The sequence below is a fragment of the Miniopterus natalensis genome, chromosome 17, assembly GCF_054644295.1.
Source record: "Miniopterus natalensis isolate mMinNat1 chromosome 17, mMinNat1.hap1, whole genome shotgun sequence".
NCBI lineage: Eukaryota > Metazoa > Chordata > Mammalia > Chiroptera > Miniopteridae > Miniopterus > Miniopterus natalensis.
Window position 1 is genome coordinate 45,858,945 of NC_142097.1, and position 14,334 is coordinate 45,873,278.

Below are 14,334 nucleotides of genomic sequence, written 5' to 3' on the forward strand. Positions count from 1 at the left end.
TTTTCTTTTGGCACTTTGTTTTAATGTCATAGTAATGTTTAATTTTATAGCAAATGTTTTGTATCGTTTTCTCTAGAATGGATGATGAACTTCTTGTTGGAAATAGTGCAAGACAAGACATCTCCACCTGACCTTGTACATCTGGCTTTCAAATTTCTCTACATCATCACCAAGGTAACATTTACATAGCACTTTATAGTTGACAACACTTCTAAAAATTTGTGTTTTTTTTCCTTTTGATGGAACACTTAATATACTTGGTCCAGAAGTTACCTTCCAAAATGTTTTTTCTCGGGAAAGATGGTGCACATATGTAAATTGTGGGTTTTCTTCTCTCTCTCTCTTTTTAAAAGATTTAAAATTGACTTTTAGAGAGAGGGGAAGGATAGAGAGTGAGACATAGAAACATCATCCATTGGCTGCCTCCTGCATGCACCCTACCTTGAGTTGAGCCAGAAACCGGGGCATGTGTTCTGACTGGGAATCAAGTCAACAACCTTTCAGTGCACGAGAGGACACTCAACCAACTGATCCACACTGGTTAGGGCTATTTTCTTTTTACCATATTTTTGAGATCCAGATATTAGTGATCCAGGGGTTCCTTTGGCTGCAGCAATGTCCCAGGTATTTAGTATTTGCATTTGAATAGTTCATGTACCACCTAGCTAGAGGAGGGAGTGGGAGCAGGAGCAGGAGCACCAGCGCAGAAACTTGGTGGATTCTTACAAGCTCCCAGGTGATGTCCATGTGCTGGCCTGCACTTATTGTGTGTGGTTTTGACCATGGGAGTCACTGAGCCATCTCAGGGTGGGACTTTTGAGGTTCAGTGGGTTGCAGGGTGCAGCAGTGCCTGCTGTATGGTGGAGAGAGGCCCTTGGCCAGTGAGGGTGAACACTTCTCTGCAGCTTGATAGTGTTACTAAGTTGTATCACTATAATATGACGAAATTCTTTGATCACTGAGTGGCATAGGTGGTGATTTTTAATTTTAATTATTGATTTTATATGGGGGTGGGGGAGAGAAACACTGATTTGTTGCTCCACTTACACATTCATTGGTTGCTTTTTTATTTTATTTTAAAAATATATCTATTGATTTCAGAGAGCAAAGGAGAGGGAGAGAGAGAGATAGAAACATCAATGATGACAGAGTCATTGATCGGCTGCCTCCTGCAACCCGGCATGTGCCCTGACTGGGAATCGAACCCCAATCGCCTGGATCCTAGGTCGACGCTCAACCGCTGAGCCACGCCTGGCCGGGCTCATTGGTTGCTTTTTAAATGTGGCCTGACTGGGAATCGAACCTGTAACCTTGGTGTATTGGGACAACACTCTAACCAATTGAGCGACCTGGCCAGGGCTTGGTGGTGATTTTTGATGAGGAAAAAGATAATTTTGCTTCTTTCTGTATTTTCTTATTAATAATTCAATGCCTTTTTTTCATTTGATAGGTTCGAGGATATAAAACATTTCTTCGTTTATTTCCTCACGAAGTAGCAGACGTACAGCCTGTTTTGGATATGTTTACAAATCAGAACCCGAAGGACCATGAAGTGAGTGTGCCTCTCTTTGTGTTCAGCCTTCTCCCTTTTTCCTCCCTCATTTGCTCCACCCTGGCTCCGGCACTTCGTCTGCCTTCTCTTTAAATTTTTTTTTTTTTTTTAAATATATCTTTATTGATTTCAGAGAGAGGAAAGGAGAGGGAGAGAGAGAGCTAGAAACATCAATGATGAGAGAGTCATTGATCGGCTGCAGCCCGCAACCCGGGCATGTGCCCTGACCGGGAATCGAACCCTGATCGCCTGGATCCTAGGTTGACGCTTAACTGCTGAGCCATGCCCGGCCGGGCTTAAATTTTATCTTACTCTGTTTTGTGCCACTTCTCTTCTTTTGGCTTTCTCTCTTTTACATCTTTCTTTAGGTTTTTTTCTTTAAAATGCCCTTTGTAAAGAAATGCCCACACAGTGTGGTAATAACCCTGCCACCACCCAGTTTTCTTTAACTGGAAATATGCCTAAGTGGAGGGTATTATGCTTAGTGAAATAAATCAGTCGGGGAAAGACAAATACTGTAGCTTTCACTTAGAGGTGGAATCTAAAGAACAGAAATAAATGAACAAACAAAGTTCAAACAGACTCATAGACACACAGAGCGGATGGATTGGTGGTTGCCAGAGGGGAGTGGTGTTGAGGGACTGGGAGAAAGAGGTGAAGGGGGTAAGAAATATGGGTGGGTAGTTACAAAATAGTCATGGGGATGCAAAGAACAGCACAGGGAATGTAGTAAATAATGTGATAACTATGTATGGTGCCAGGTGGGTACTGGAACTATCGGGGAGATCACTTTGTAAAGTATCATTGTCTAACCACTGTGCTGTACATCTGAAACTAATACAAAATAACATTGAAAGTAAACCATAATTGAAAAGCTAAAATTAAAATAGCAATGATTTCCTAGGACCACTCACAGGAGTCAGCATATAGTTCTGTGGCCGTGATTTATTACAGCAAAATCAGCAAAGGGCAGGGCACATGGGCGAAGTTGGGGAAACCAGCAGGACCTCCCAGTCTTCTCCTGGTTGAGCCACATAAAGCACTTGTAATTCCTCAGCACTGAGTTGTGGCAATACGTGTGAAGTTTCCCCCATGGAAGATTGTGGAGCCCAGAGGCCAGGATTTCTGTGGGGGCTGGTCATGTGGGTCCTCTCTGTCGAGCACATACTACAACTCGGACTCCCAGAGGAAAGCGGGTGTTCAGCATAATCCTCATGGTTTGTGCAGTCAGTCTAGGCACAGTCACCCTTATAAGTGAGGAACTGGTGGGAACCCTCCTGAAATCCAAGCTCCCAGATGGGCATGATGCTGCCTCACATGTGGGCCTTTCTAGGAGAGTAGTTAGGCCTGTGGTGGGAGTGCTCTTCTGCGTGTGACATTTGGAAGAGCCCATGGTTTATAACTATAGCTCAGTGAATAGTCTCTGCGAATGTGCCCAATTTTAGTTAAGACTCGGGTGAGCCTTTCCCATTCTCCTCTGCTCCTTGCCCCCTGGTGATTCCAGGGCCAGAGTGAAATCTTGCTTTATTGACAGCTGAAATTAAGGGCACTTATCTTTGATTGGAAGTTGAGAAATTTTTTCTTCTTAAGACTTCTGTTTTATCTTTTTATGTGCTTTCCACTTTCTCAAAAGGCTAATTGCATGCTGAAGGGTGCCAGTGAAGAAAAGCCGTAATACTGAGGTGTTATGATTTTTCTTTTTTCACTTTGCTGTTTCTTTGTTCTGGTGGTAGCCAAGTCCATATGAAGAGGGTATGTGTGGTGGGGCACAGGGGAAACATGGGAGGAACTAGCAATGGTTTGTACTCCACGCTCTGAGGTTGGCAGCATTTGAAGGGCCTGTGGTGGCCATTGAGTGGGCAGGAGGGTACCAGGACTGTGTGTAGGTTACCTCCATCCTGTATACAGGAAGCATTTTACTTTGGTTTAACTCCTTAGACTTGGGAGACCCGCTACATGCTTCTACTATGGCTCTCCATGACCTGCCTGATCCCTTTTGATTTTTCACGCCTTGATGGGAACCTTCATACTGAACCTGGGCAAACTCGAATGTCCATAACCGACCGTATTCTCCAAATAGCAAAGGTGAGTGTGGTCATGCTAATAATTACCACTAATTAGTGCTCTTTTGTGTTCATGGTGTTTTGATATTAGAGTTTAATTAGGTACACTTGACACTATAGTTCTTCAACTGCCGTTACTGTTTTTCAGTGAGAACATTTCATAACTTATTTTGAAATTGGTAGTTCATATAGGGGTCAGGATGAAGTACTTTAGTAAATTTCATTTCTTTGTAGATATTGCAAACACTAAGCATAATGATATAAGAGGCAGTGGGGGCAATGGTAAGAGAAAATAAAGGTTCATTGTTAAATTTTAATATTATATTGATAATACATGATCATTGTAGGAAAACTAGAAAATAGAGAAGCATCAAAGATAAAATCTCAAATTCTAGTGCCAGGAGATAACTTATATATAGTCTTCAAACTTCTGGTGTAAATATTGTGCATGTAGATGTAGATTATGTTATCTGTTGCTTCAAAACTCACCCTAAACTTGAGTAGTTTAACATGTTTATCATCTCAGATTCAGTGGGTTAGGAATCTGGGCGTGGCTTTGCTCGGCCCTCTACCTCCAGGTCTCCCCAGGTTGCAGTCAAGGCTCCTCAAGGTAGGGTCTGCTTCCAAGCACTTGTGGTGGTTGGCAGAAATCAGATCCTCAAGACTGTTGGACCAAGGGCCTCAGTCTTTGCTGGCCGTTCCTTACTGCATGGGTCCCCCAAATGGGGCAGCTTATTCTATCAAAGCCAGCAAGGGACAGGGTCTGCTGGCAAGATGGCAGTCACAGGAATGTGTTACTGGGTCACTGAAGTGATACCCCCTCCCCCATTCTCTTGGTTAGAAGCAAATAGCTGTGTCCAATCCACATGGGAGGGATTATGCAGGGTGAGAGTGGCCATAGGCAGGACCAGGGGCCACCTTAGAGTCTGCCTGCCATACCTTTATACCAAGTGTTTATTGAGCACCTGCTGTGTGCGGGCACTGTGCTAATCGCTTTCATGTATTAACTCTTGTAATCCTCTGAGTCAGTTCACTGTCTTAATCCTTATTTTGCTGAGGAGACAATAGGCATTAAGAGAAGTAACTTAGCTGGTTCATTTTTCCATAATTGAGTCCACATTTGAACCCAGGCAGTTTGGCTCTGGAGCCTGTGCTTTTCACAGCACTCCTTACTGGCCACTTCAGCAGGGGCCTTTGGTGTCCTGCCGTTCGGTGACCCTTGGCAGCATATTCTGAATGTCTTAGGTCAGATGTTGCCCTCATAATCTTTCAGGGAAAGGTGCTCCGTTGTACCTCGGTTTTATTTTTTTAATTCTCGCCTGAGGATATTTTTCCATTGATTTTTGGGCGGGGGGAGAGAAAGAGAAAGAGAAACATCAACATTGATTGGTTGCCTCCCACACGTGCCCGACCAGGGCCGGGGATCGAGCCTGCAACCAAGGAATGTGCCCTTGACTGGGAATCAAACTCGAGACCCTTCTGTCTGCGGGCCAGCTCTCTAACCACTGAACCAAACTAGCCAGGGCTGCACCCCAGTTTTAAAATATTCTCTTACAGATGGACATTTTGTTTCTAGATGTGTCTCGTCAGAAGCAGGGTGGTGATGAGCGCCTTGATGTCTCTGTGTGTGCTCATCTCCGATGGGATTTTGGGTGAGAGGCGGCACACTTGTAACCACTGGGCACTTGGCAGTTGTTTTCCAGAAAGCCTGCCCCAGAGGAAGACTCTTAAGAGTATTATTTGGAAAGAAGTTCGTTGAGATGAGACTTGGAAACCTGTTAAGGCGGGCCTCCTAAGAAAAGCTAGTCGTTTGTATTAAACCCAGGTGCCCTTCTGTTTGAGTGGGGCCTCCTAACTGTTCTGATACTAAATGCTCACAGGTACCGAGTTTACTCCATGGACACTTCGTGGTTGTTGCAGTTGGGTAACACACACAGGTTCATTTTTTGCTGTTTTTGCAAATGTGTTTCAAGGACTATGACATGCCGTGTGGTTTGGCGCTTACCTGAGGGTGAGCACAGCACTTGGCAGCTGCAGCCGTTAGTTCAAGTTCAGAGAGGTTTCTGCAGTTTTGGCATTTGGCTTGTCTGTGAACTTCTCAGGAAGCTGCTGAGTGTGGGACTGGTCGGCTGAGCGGGCCCCTGAGATTTACTCTGTGTGTAATGGTGCCTGTCCTTTATTCTTTCTTATAGTCTTACTTGGTTGTCAGCGACAAGGCCCGAGATGCGGCTGCCGTCCTTGTGTCCAAGTAAGTGCCCAGTTTGCCGCCTTGCAGCCCTGTGGGTTGATGTGTAACTACTGAATTCCAAGAGGGTTTATCTTACATACTCTCACCTGTGTGTCCACAGAAAAGGACACTGGGTTGATGGGCCTCGGCAGATGTTTTCTTCCCAGCACTATCTTTCTTTGAGGGAGCATCAGCTCTATTTGGGTGTGGGAGGTCTCTGAACCTCATGTGACCACCAATAATACTAGTTGGGCTCACAGTTCACCTGATGCTGGATTAGGGTCTAACAGGTGACCTGTTGCTGGGCTAGGGGCTCATAGGTTACCTGATGCTGGATTAGGGCTCACAGGTCACCCGACTATGAGTTAGGGGCTCTCAGAAGTCCTGGCACTGGGTTATAGGTTCAAGGAGACCACCTGACAGGCCTATCAACTGAGCAGAGAGCAGATTTAGAATAGGTTGTAGCAGTTATATATGGGGCATGAGTTCACCTTTGGGGTGGTGATAGTTAGATGAGCTTTTGCAAGTCACTTAGAAAGCAGTTCATGCTGTGGTTTGTGCAGATCATGACCTGTGATTTGGTCATTGTGGCTTGGGATAAAAATCCCCAGACATCTGTTAATTGCTGACCAATCACGAGTATACTGGTGTTTGCTCTTACTTTAAGGATGAGTTCCTAGAAGTGGAATGAGCATTTTAAGGGTTTTAATTGAAGTTATTGGAAAGGTTGAGCAAGTTGAAAGTCACCTTTCCCCATATTTACCAATACTGTGTGTGACCTTATGAATGAAAAATGAAATGAAAAATGAAAACCTCAGAAATACTGAGGGTTTGGTAGATTTGTGCTGAGTCTGACTTTTTGGAGCTTTGCGCCTGTGGGGTGGAGGAGGTGATTCCCTAAATCCTGGTGGCCTCTAAGGAAAGGTGACAGCCAGAGGCTCCAATGGTGGCATGGGGACAGGTTCAGCCGCTGGCGGGACGCTCCCTCGCCCTCTGGTGGTCAACAGGAGCAAGTGTTCCTTGTGCTTGGTTTTCAGCACATTAACAATACTCCAGCCAGTTTGCACCCTGGTGCTCTCATGAGTCCTGGAAAGGGTGGGAGCAGTCACTGGCTGAGGTCTTAGAACTACTCTTGGTTAACTCACCTCACAGCATGCCCCAGGCTCCAGGTAGGTTCTGATTCACATATTTCTGGGGTTTTTTTTGGTGGGTTTTTACAATATGGTCATGGGTTCAGTGTGGCTTTTTTCTTCTGCCTGCCTATTTTCTGGTATTTTGCAGAGGAGCTGCCTGTCTAATTAGGTAGAATGCTTTCTCTTCATTACTTGCAGCTTTGGAGCTTCCTGTTTCCCTTTTTTAACTAAACCTGAAACATTAGCTCTGTTTTATGTAACTTGATGTTATATTGATGCCAGGACATATAGGTTGGAGTGTTCTTTTATAGACTCTTATTGATGGAAAAACATGCCTTTATTCTTATTGATTACATCAATTTTAAAAGCAGGTATTTTTGTTTAATTATAAAAGCAAGCTGTGCTGTATGTAGGAAAGTTGGAAATTTTGGAACAGAAAATTAGAAAACCCCCCACACATTTGTAATTGTAATGCATAGTACATGTGTTGTATTTCTTTTCTTTTTCTGCACTGCTATGACATTGACCATGCACAGCACAGTCTCATTGAATTAGCATCCTGCTGTCACCTCATTTCACATTACAGTTGATTAAATGGCTCTGTTCTATTCCCTGTTAGTATGATAGCTGGTGAGGTTCAACACTTTGGCCTTGTCTTAGGCTTTCTGCATCCCACTTTGTGACCTGACTTCTAATATCCTTGGGTTTCTTGGTGCATTGCCTTCTCCACCAGCTTGAGCTTCCTGCAGGTGTAGTGTGGCATATTTCCCCTTAGGTGGTTGGTGGCCTTTTACTTTCTCCTTTGGACTAAAGTTTTAATTTTAATGTCAAAACAGTGCCCTGGCTGATGTGGCTCAGTTGGTTGAGTGTCATCCTGTGCACTGAAGGGTTGTGGGTTTGATCCCCCGGTCAGGGTGGGTGCTGGACGCAGTCAATTGATGTTCTGCTCTCAGATCAATGAATGTTTCTCTTCTCCCTCTCCATTCCCCTCTCTCTAAAAATAAACAATAAGAATATACTAAAATGTCAAAACAGTAATTTTTCCCCTTTTTAGTTATTTTTACTTTTAAGCTTGAAGTCTTGCCCTATTAACAGACTTTACAAGTAGTCATTTATATTTTTCTACCTCTTTGTTGCTTAATAATCTACAATTATTAACCCATGTGGAATTTCTTTTGGTGTAGGGTAATACAATAATAGATCTTCTCCCTCATGGGTAGCTTTGTTTTTCCAGCACTGTTTTGTGAATATTTCACCTTTCCATTAACCTCTTTAAAAACATAGTAAGTTCTTAGGCAGAGTAGGGTTTGTCACCTCACCTGTGCTGTTTGCCTCTTAGACCAGTTTACTGAGTTATCAGTGTGTGGTAACAGTACCAGTGAGGGTCCGGAGTAGCCGTCTGTCCTATGAATATTTTGCCTAGACATCTGTTCCTCTGATAGGTCCAATTCTGCAGTTAAGGTTTTGATAATTGTTTTAGCTGTTCTTGGCCTTATCTCTAGCGTACCCACATGTTAGCTGAGATCGGTGTGTGAGCAGATGGGGCTGTGATGTACCTTCTTCTGAAAGGGAAGGAATTGGAGGGTTAAAGATCTTTGTGTAGAAGGTCCTGTGTCTGTAAATGTGTGTTTTATCTGTGGGGTAGATCTTTTCCATTTTTGCTTTTCTGTATCTTTGGCCCTCTCATGTAAACATATCCCTTTTTCAAAAAAATTATTGATTTTTAGAGAGAAAGGAACGGAAAGGGGAGGGAGAGAGAGACATCACCATGTGAAAGGGCAAAATCAATTGGCTGCCTCCTGCATGCCCCCTACCAGGGATAGAGCTGAAACCCGGGCATGTGCCCTTGACCAGAAATCTAATGGGGAACCTCCAGGTACACAGGATGCCACCCAACCAACTGAGCCACATGGGCCAGGGCAACTATTCCTTTTTTTAATGAGAAAAAAAAAAATACAAAGTAACGTATTTAAATCTTTCAAAGGAACCTTAAGTTTTTACCTTAATCTGGAAACTCACCCTGTGTAACTTTGAGTGGGTGTGCCCTGGCATGCAGCACATGGAAGGTTGTGCTCCCCAGCCAGGAGCTGTGGTGCAGAGGGGTGGGTGGCCTGATCATCTGGTGCTGACTAGAGTCTGTCAGCGCTGGGCCCTCTCTTGTCCAGGGGCCATCCTGCTGTCTCTATCCTGTGGGCCAAGGTGGAGCTCAGTCTGAGGAGCAGGTGGCTGCAGGCGGGTCCTCATCCTGTGGCCCCTAGGATCACAGGGTTTAAGCAGTGCCGAGACCACGTACTAGTTAGATAAGCACCCAGATGCACAGATTTGGAGGGATTCCCGGGCCCTTTCAGACTTGCTGAGACACAACATCTTGGGGTGGGCATATGAGTTTGCCTTATGTCACTAGCATCCTGAAGTTTGATTCAATATCCTTTGTGACTGGTGATCTCCAGGTGTGCCCCTGTTGGGGGGCAGGAAGACAATCTTGGAGCCTTTGCTTGGCTCCTTTTTTAAAAATTTGTTAGGGTGACATTGGTTAATAAGATCATATAGGTTTCAGGTGTGGATTTTTATGTTACAAGATCTGTATGCTGCACTGTGTGCCCACCACCCAAATTCAAATCATCGTCCATCACCATGTGTTAGGCCTGCTTGTCTCCTTTTTTTCTGAGTTAGAGACCTCTCCCTTTACCACAGTTTTGTAACGGAAGCCTGAGCTTCTGCACTGGGCACCTGGCTGTGGCAGGATGGGAGATTCCCTCAGATGCTGAGGAGGGTGGGTGTTGGAACCACGCTGTGGCTTACCCTGGGCCTCTGGCCTGGTGTGAACTGAGGAGGAGGAAGCGGCCAACACGTCTTGAAATAGGGGTTTGCTTCCATTAGGGCTGACCCATCCTCAGTGTGTTCTGTGGGGCTGCTGAGGGGAGTGTGAGGTCCTTACAGGTCATGAGAGCTTTCTCCTGACATTCTCTGTTCACATGTCCTCTTGGGAGGTCATTCTTGCATCTATTGGAGGCTGCACTGTCTCCCACCCTTCCCTTACTGAGTTGTTTCCTTCATGTTATTTGCTTGTTTCCTGTGTTCCTGTCCTCAGTGTGCAAGCTCCCCTAGGAGGCGCTGAGTCAGAGAGCTGGGGGATTGGCATGCGGGACGAGCTGGGGAGGAATAGAGTGCCTGGACTTTGGTTCGGCAGCTGGCAAATGACTGCTAGCCCAGACCAGGTGTATAAGAGGGTGGGGAGAGCCAGTACACCAATCTGAGCTTTGTAGGGTGCAGAGCTGACCAGACCGTGGGGATGTGGGGCAATGGATACCCCCTGGAGCTCTGCATGGGGAAGGCAACCCAAGGCAGATGTGGGGCCTGCTGCTGGGCCAGACCTTGCACATAGGGGCATGGCGTCCCGGGGAGGAGAGAGGGGAGGAGTGGGCATTGGTGGGGCCCCGGGGCAGCCATGGGGATAGGTGAAGGTGGTCATGTGGCAAATGAGGCCTTGGGATGAGCGGGGGCCCAGGAAGGAGGAGATGGGGGCTATGGGGACTGCGTGTGACTTCAGAGAGGTCTTGGTGGGGAGTGACCACCTGAGGACCACAGTCTGGGAGTGTCTTCGCCTTAGACCGGCGGTGTCGCGGGGCATCTGTCGGAAGGAGGGTGTAATGGGCACAGCAGAGGGTGTGGTGGGTGGGCAGGGCGAGTTCTCAGTTGGGCCAGGGTTGAGCCGTCATCTGCCTGTGTTCCCTTCTGGCAGGTTTATCACACGGCCTGATGTCAAACAGAAGATGGCGGATTTCCTGGACTGGAGCCTGTGCACTTTGGCCCGCTCCTCCTTCCAGACCATTGAGGGGGTCATCACCATGGATGGGACGCTGCAGGCCCTGGTAATCACCTCCTTGGGGGAGGGAGACTGTCAGTGGTCAGCTTGTGGAGGTGCCCAAACAGCAGGATAGGTTCTGTTTACTTGACTCCATTCTGAAGTAGTTGGAACACAGGAAGGTATTCAGCCCTGACAGGACAGGGAACCAAGTGCCTTTTTGCTGCTTTGGACTGGACCTTAGGGCTACCCAGGGCTGGCCTTGGCTTGTCGGCAAGGGCTTTTTGCTCCAGTGGAGATGGGACGAGCCGGCTTGCTTGTCGCCGCTAGGGGGCAGTGGTGCCCGAGGAGCTGGGGCAGGTGGGCAGGCAGGCAGGGTGTGTCCTCTGGTTTCCTGCTGCTTTACCTGTGTTACAGAGTATAATTATTGGAACCGGCTCTAATGAAATCAGGCAGGTGATTTGAAACTTGATTTTGTGCAGATACTCAGGTTAGGGTGTTTGTTTAAATTCTTTTTTTTTTTTTTAAATCTTTATTGATTTCAGAGAGAGGAAGGGAGAGGGAGAGAGAGAGATAGAAACATCAATGATGAGAGAGTCATTGATCGAGCCCACAACCCGGGCTCGAGCATGTGCCCTGACCGGGAATCGAACCCCGATCGCCTGGATCCTAGGTCAAGGCTCAACCCCTGAGACACTCCCGGACGGGTGGTTAGGGTGTTTGTAACAACTGGGTTAAACACAGACCCGACACCTACCCTTTCTTGGCGGTCCTGCTTTCCTCATCTGTGGAGTTGCCTTTTATAGTGCTAACGAGGAGGAAAGATCTAGTTTAAGTTCCCAGAACGGGTGGCTGTCCCTCCAGGGGGATTGAACAGCCCCTGCAAGTCTTGTGCCCATCACCTCCTGCTCTTTAATTGCAGTGTGGAGACGTGGATCTTGCCCTTGTCTGTGAGGCTAACAGCCCACTTTCAGGAGAGCAGGGCATTTTGGACTGTGTTTAAATGGAGGTGTTTGGGCCCATGACTCAGTGTGATGTCATGTTCTTGGGTGTTGTCTGCTGTCATTGGCTGTTGCAGGTTCTGATGAAGTGTAGGAGGCTGGGAGGGCTGGTGGAAAGTGGGGCAATGGTGTAATAACCCAGGGCAGTGGGCACGGGATGTGGGAGGTGAGGTGGTGACGACTGGGCCTGCCATGGGCCCCGAGAGGAAAGCCCTTTCTCCCTAGTGCTCTGGGCACTGAGGGAGTTGACTGCCTGATCTTTTCTTTCAGAATGTTCTCAGCACCTGTTTCTTTTCATTCATGTTACCAGGGTCTTCAGGAGGGATTGCCATTCACTGTATGAGAATATTTGAGATGTTTAGAAAGGAAATCTGGAAAAATAAAACATTTCCAGAATTCCTGTTGAAGTCCTGTTTTTCTCATGCTTCCTTTCATTCTGTATAGTTGATACATAACATACATCCATTTAAAGAAACCGTTGTATAATTCAGTGGGTCTACTGTCACATCTAATTCCAAGACATTCTCATCACCCCTAAAGGAAACTACACACTCCTCAGCCGTCACTCCTCACTCCCTGCCCCAGCCCCACCTGTGGATTTTTTTACTGTGGACGTCTCACAAATGGAATCATACACTGTACCCTTTGTGTCTGGCTCCTCTCATTTACTGGGATGTTGTCAAGGTCCGTGTGTGTTGGGCCTGTCAGTGCTTTGTTCCCACCTGTGCCCAAGTGATAGTCCATTCGTGGGCTCTTAGCGACTGTGGGTGGTGTTTATCTGAGCCTTGGTGTCCGAGTTTTGCTTGAGCACATGTATTCAGTGCTCTTGGGTATGCAGCAATAGTTTTTAAAAATTTAATAATAAATATTTTTGTTTACGAAGTCTTGAAAAGTTTTTTTGTCTGCATGTCTCGTATTGATGAGAACGGGGTATTCTGCATGTGCAGATACACAGCCTGTGCCCTCACGTGGCTCTCATTCCAGCTGTGTGTGGGGGTGGTGCTTAGGATTTTACTGGGATTTTCGCTTTAATTGCTGTGATGGAAGTCAGCCAGGGGGAGGCGGCCCTGGGAGGCTGCCCAGTGTGGAGTACAGGGAGGGGGTGGCGCAGGTCGTGGCATGGATCCTGGGGCAATGCATTTATGTTGTAGGTAATTCTGGTGAAGGAGGGTGCATGGGGTTGAGAGGGTTTATTTGAAGGTTTGGGTATAAGTGGACTCCTCATTTTTTGGCATGAGTCACACTGAGAAAGAAGTCTTAAGTCATGGAGAAACCATGGAAGGTCTGATAAAATGTAGCCGGGCCTGTCAGTCAATCCACTGTGGCCTGCAGGGGAGACTGGCAGACCCACTGGAGCATGGCACTGTGCCCGCCTCGGGCACCTGCAGGTAGGGGGGCAGATTCCCTGTGCCAGACAGCAGGGGGGCCTCTGTGCTCAGGCTGCCCTGTGAGAGTGCCCTCATCCTGCATGCCCAGGCTCTGGCTTTATTTTTTACCCACCTGATCATCAGTGTGGGTTAGGTGAAATAGGTGGATGGGTGGCAAGTACTCTGGAAGCCAGGAGTTGGTTTTTATTTCCCTTGGAGCATATGCCTCGGCTCGAGGAGGTCCCAGGGCCACTTTTTCCAGTTCTGCAGTTGCTTTCTTCACAGGTTTCTTTTTCCTCACATTCTTAATCTTCTTGTTGCTGTCTCAAAAGTGTTCCCACATTTTCTGTTTTGTTTTTTCCCCCAAGTGGCAGGCACAGATGCTAAACAGCAACACTAAACCTGCTGCCCGCTGTGGGAGGGGCTGGCACTCTCTCCTGCGGCACCACCGGCCAGCCAGGGGTGGGTTGTATGCTTTACCTGGACGTCGCCCAGCTCTGCACTTAGGAGGAGGGAAGTTCTCTTTTTCCTGTTTCTCCTGAGGAATAAAAGGACTTCCCCAGGCTTAAAGAAGCCCAGCCTTCTGCCCCTGCCCCTGTGTGGGCAAAGGATGAGGAAGGGGTGCCCCTCCCCCGGCAGGGCACTGGGCGGTGTGTGGGCCGCACCTCAGCCATCTGAGAGTGCCATCAGCGAGAGTGAGCAGTTGCCTGACGCAGCAGCCAGAGTTCCTGGGAAGTGAGCGCATGAAACTGCCGGGAAGCAGCAGCCTGCAGGGCCAGGCGCATCCCCTGTGGAAAGCCCAGGGTCTTTCTGGCATTGTGTGTGCATCCTGTTTCCTTTTCTTTATTTGAAGGAGCAGTTTGGTCTAATTGCTGTTGCTGCCTCCTGGGCAGGAAGAAGCCGAGCTGAGTGCAGAGCTCTCCTGGGCAAGCGAGCGGTTTCACCATGAGCTCGTCAGACCTGAACAGCTAGAGGCCGGGCGTCTGCTGTGCATGATGAAACTTGCAGGCTTGTTGTGCTTTAGGATTTCAGCTGTTTCCTTTGATGCACTTGGCTTCGTTTTTATCCACCTGTTCATTAGTGTGGGTTAGGCGAAACAGGTGAACTCGTAACAAGTACCATCGAAACTAGGAGTTGACTTTTATTTCCCTTGGAGCATATGCCTCTTGCAGGAATGATTTTTAAC

The 14,334-nt window shown here is 47.2% G+C and overlaps 1 protein-coding gene across 1 annotated transcript in view; it reads left to right on the top strand.

Annotated features, from left to right (window-relative positions):
* TBCD (tubulin folding cofactor D) overlaps positions 1–14,334 on the top strand; it is a 114,024-nt gene that overhangs the window by 3,852 nt on the left and 95,838 nt on the right. Inside the window, exons 3-7 of the mRNA XM_087826451.1 lie at positions 77–174; positions 1,451–1,552; positions 3,491–3,637; positions 5,808–5,863; positions 10,718–10,847. Of these exons, the coding sequence (XP_087682577.1) occupies positions 77–174; positions 1,451–1,552; positions 3,491–3,637; positions 5,808–5,863; positions 10,718–10,847 (533 nt within the window). The remainder of the gene's footprint in view (positions 1–76; positions 175–1,450; positions 1,553–3,490; positions 3,638–5,807; positions 5,864–10,717; positions 10,848–14,334) is intronic.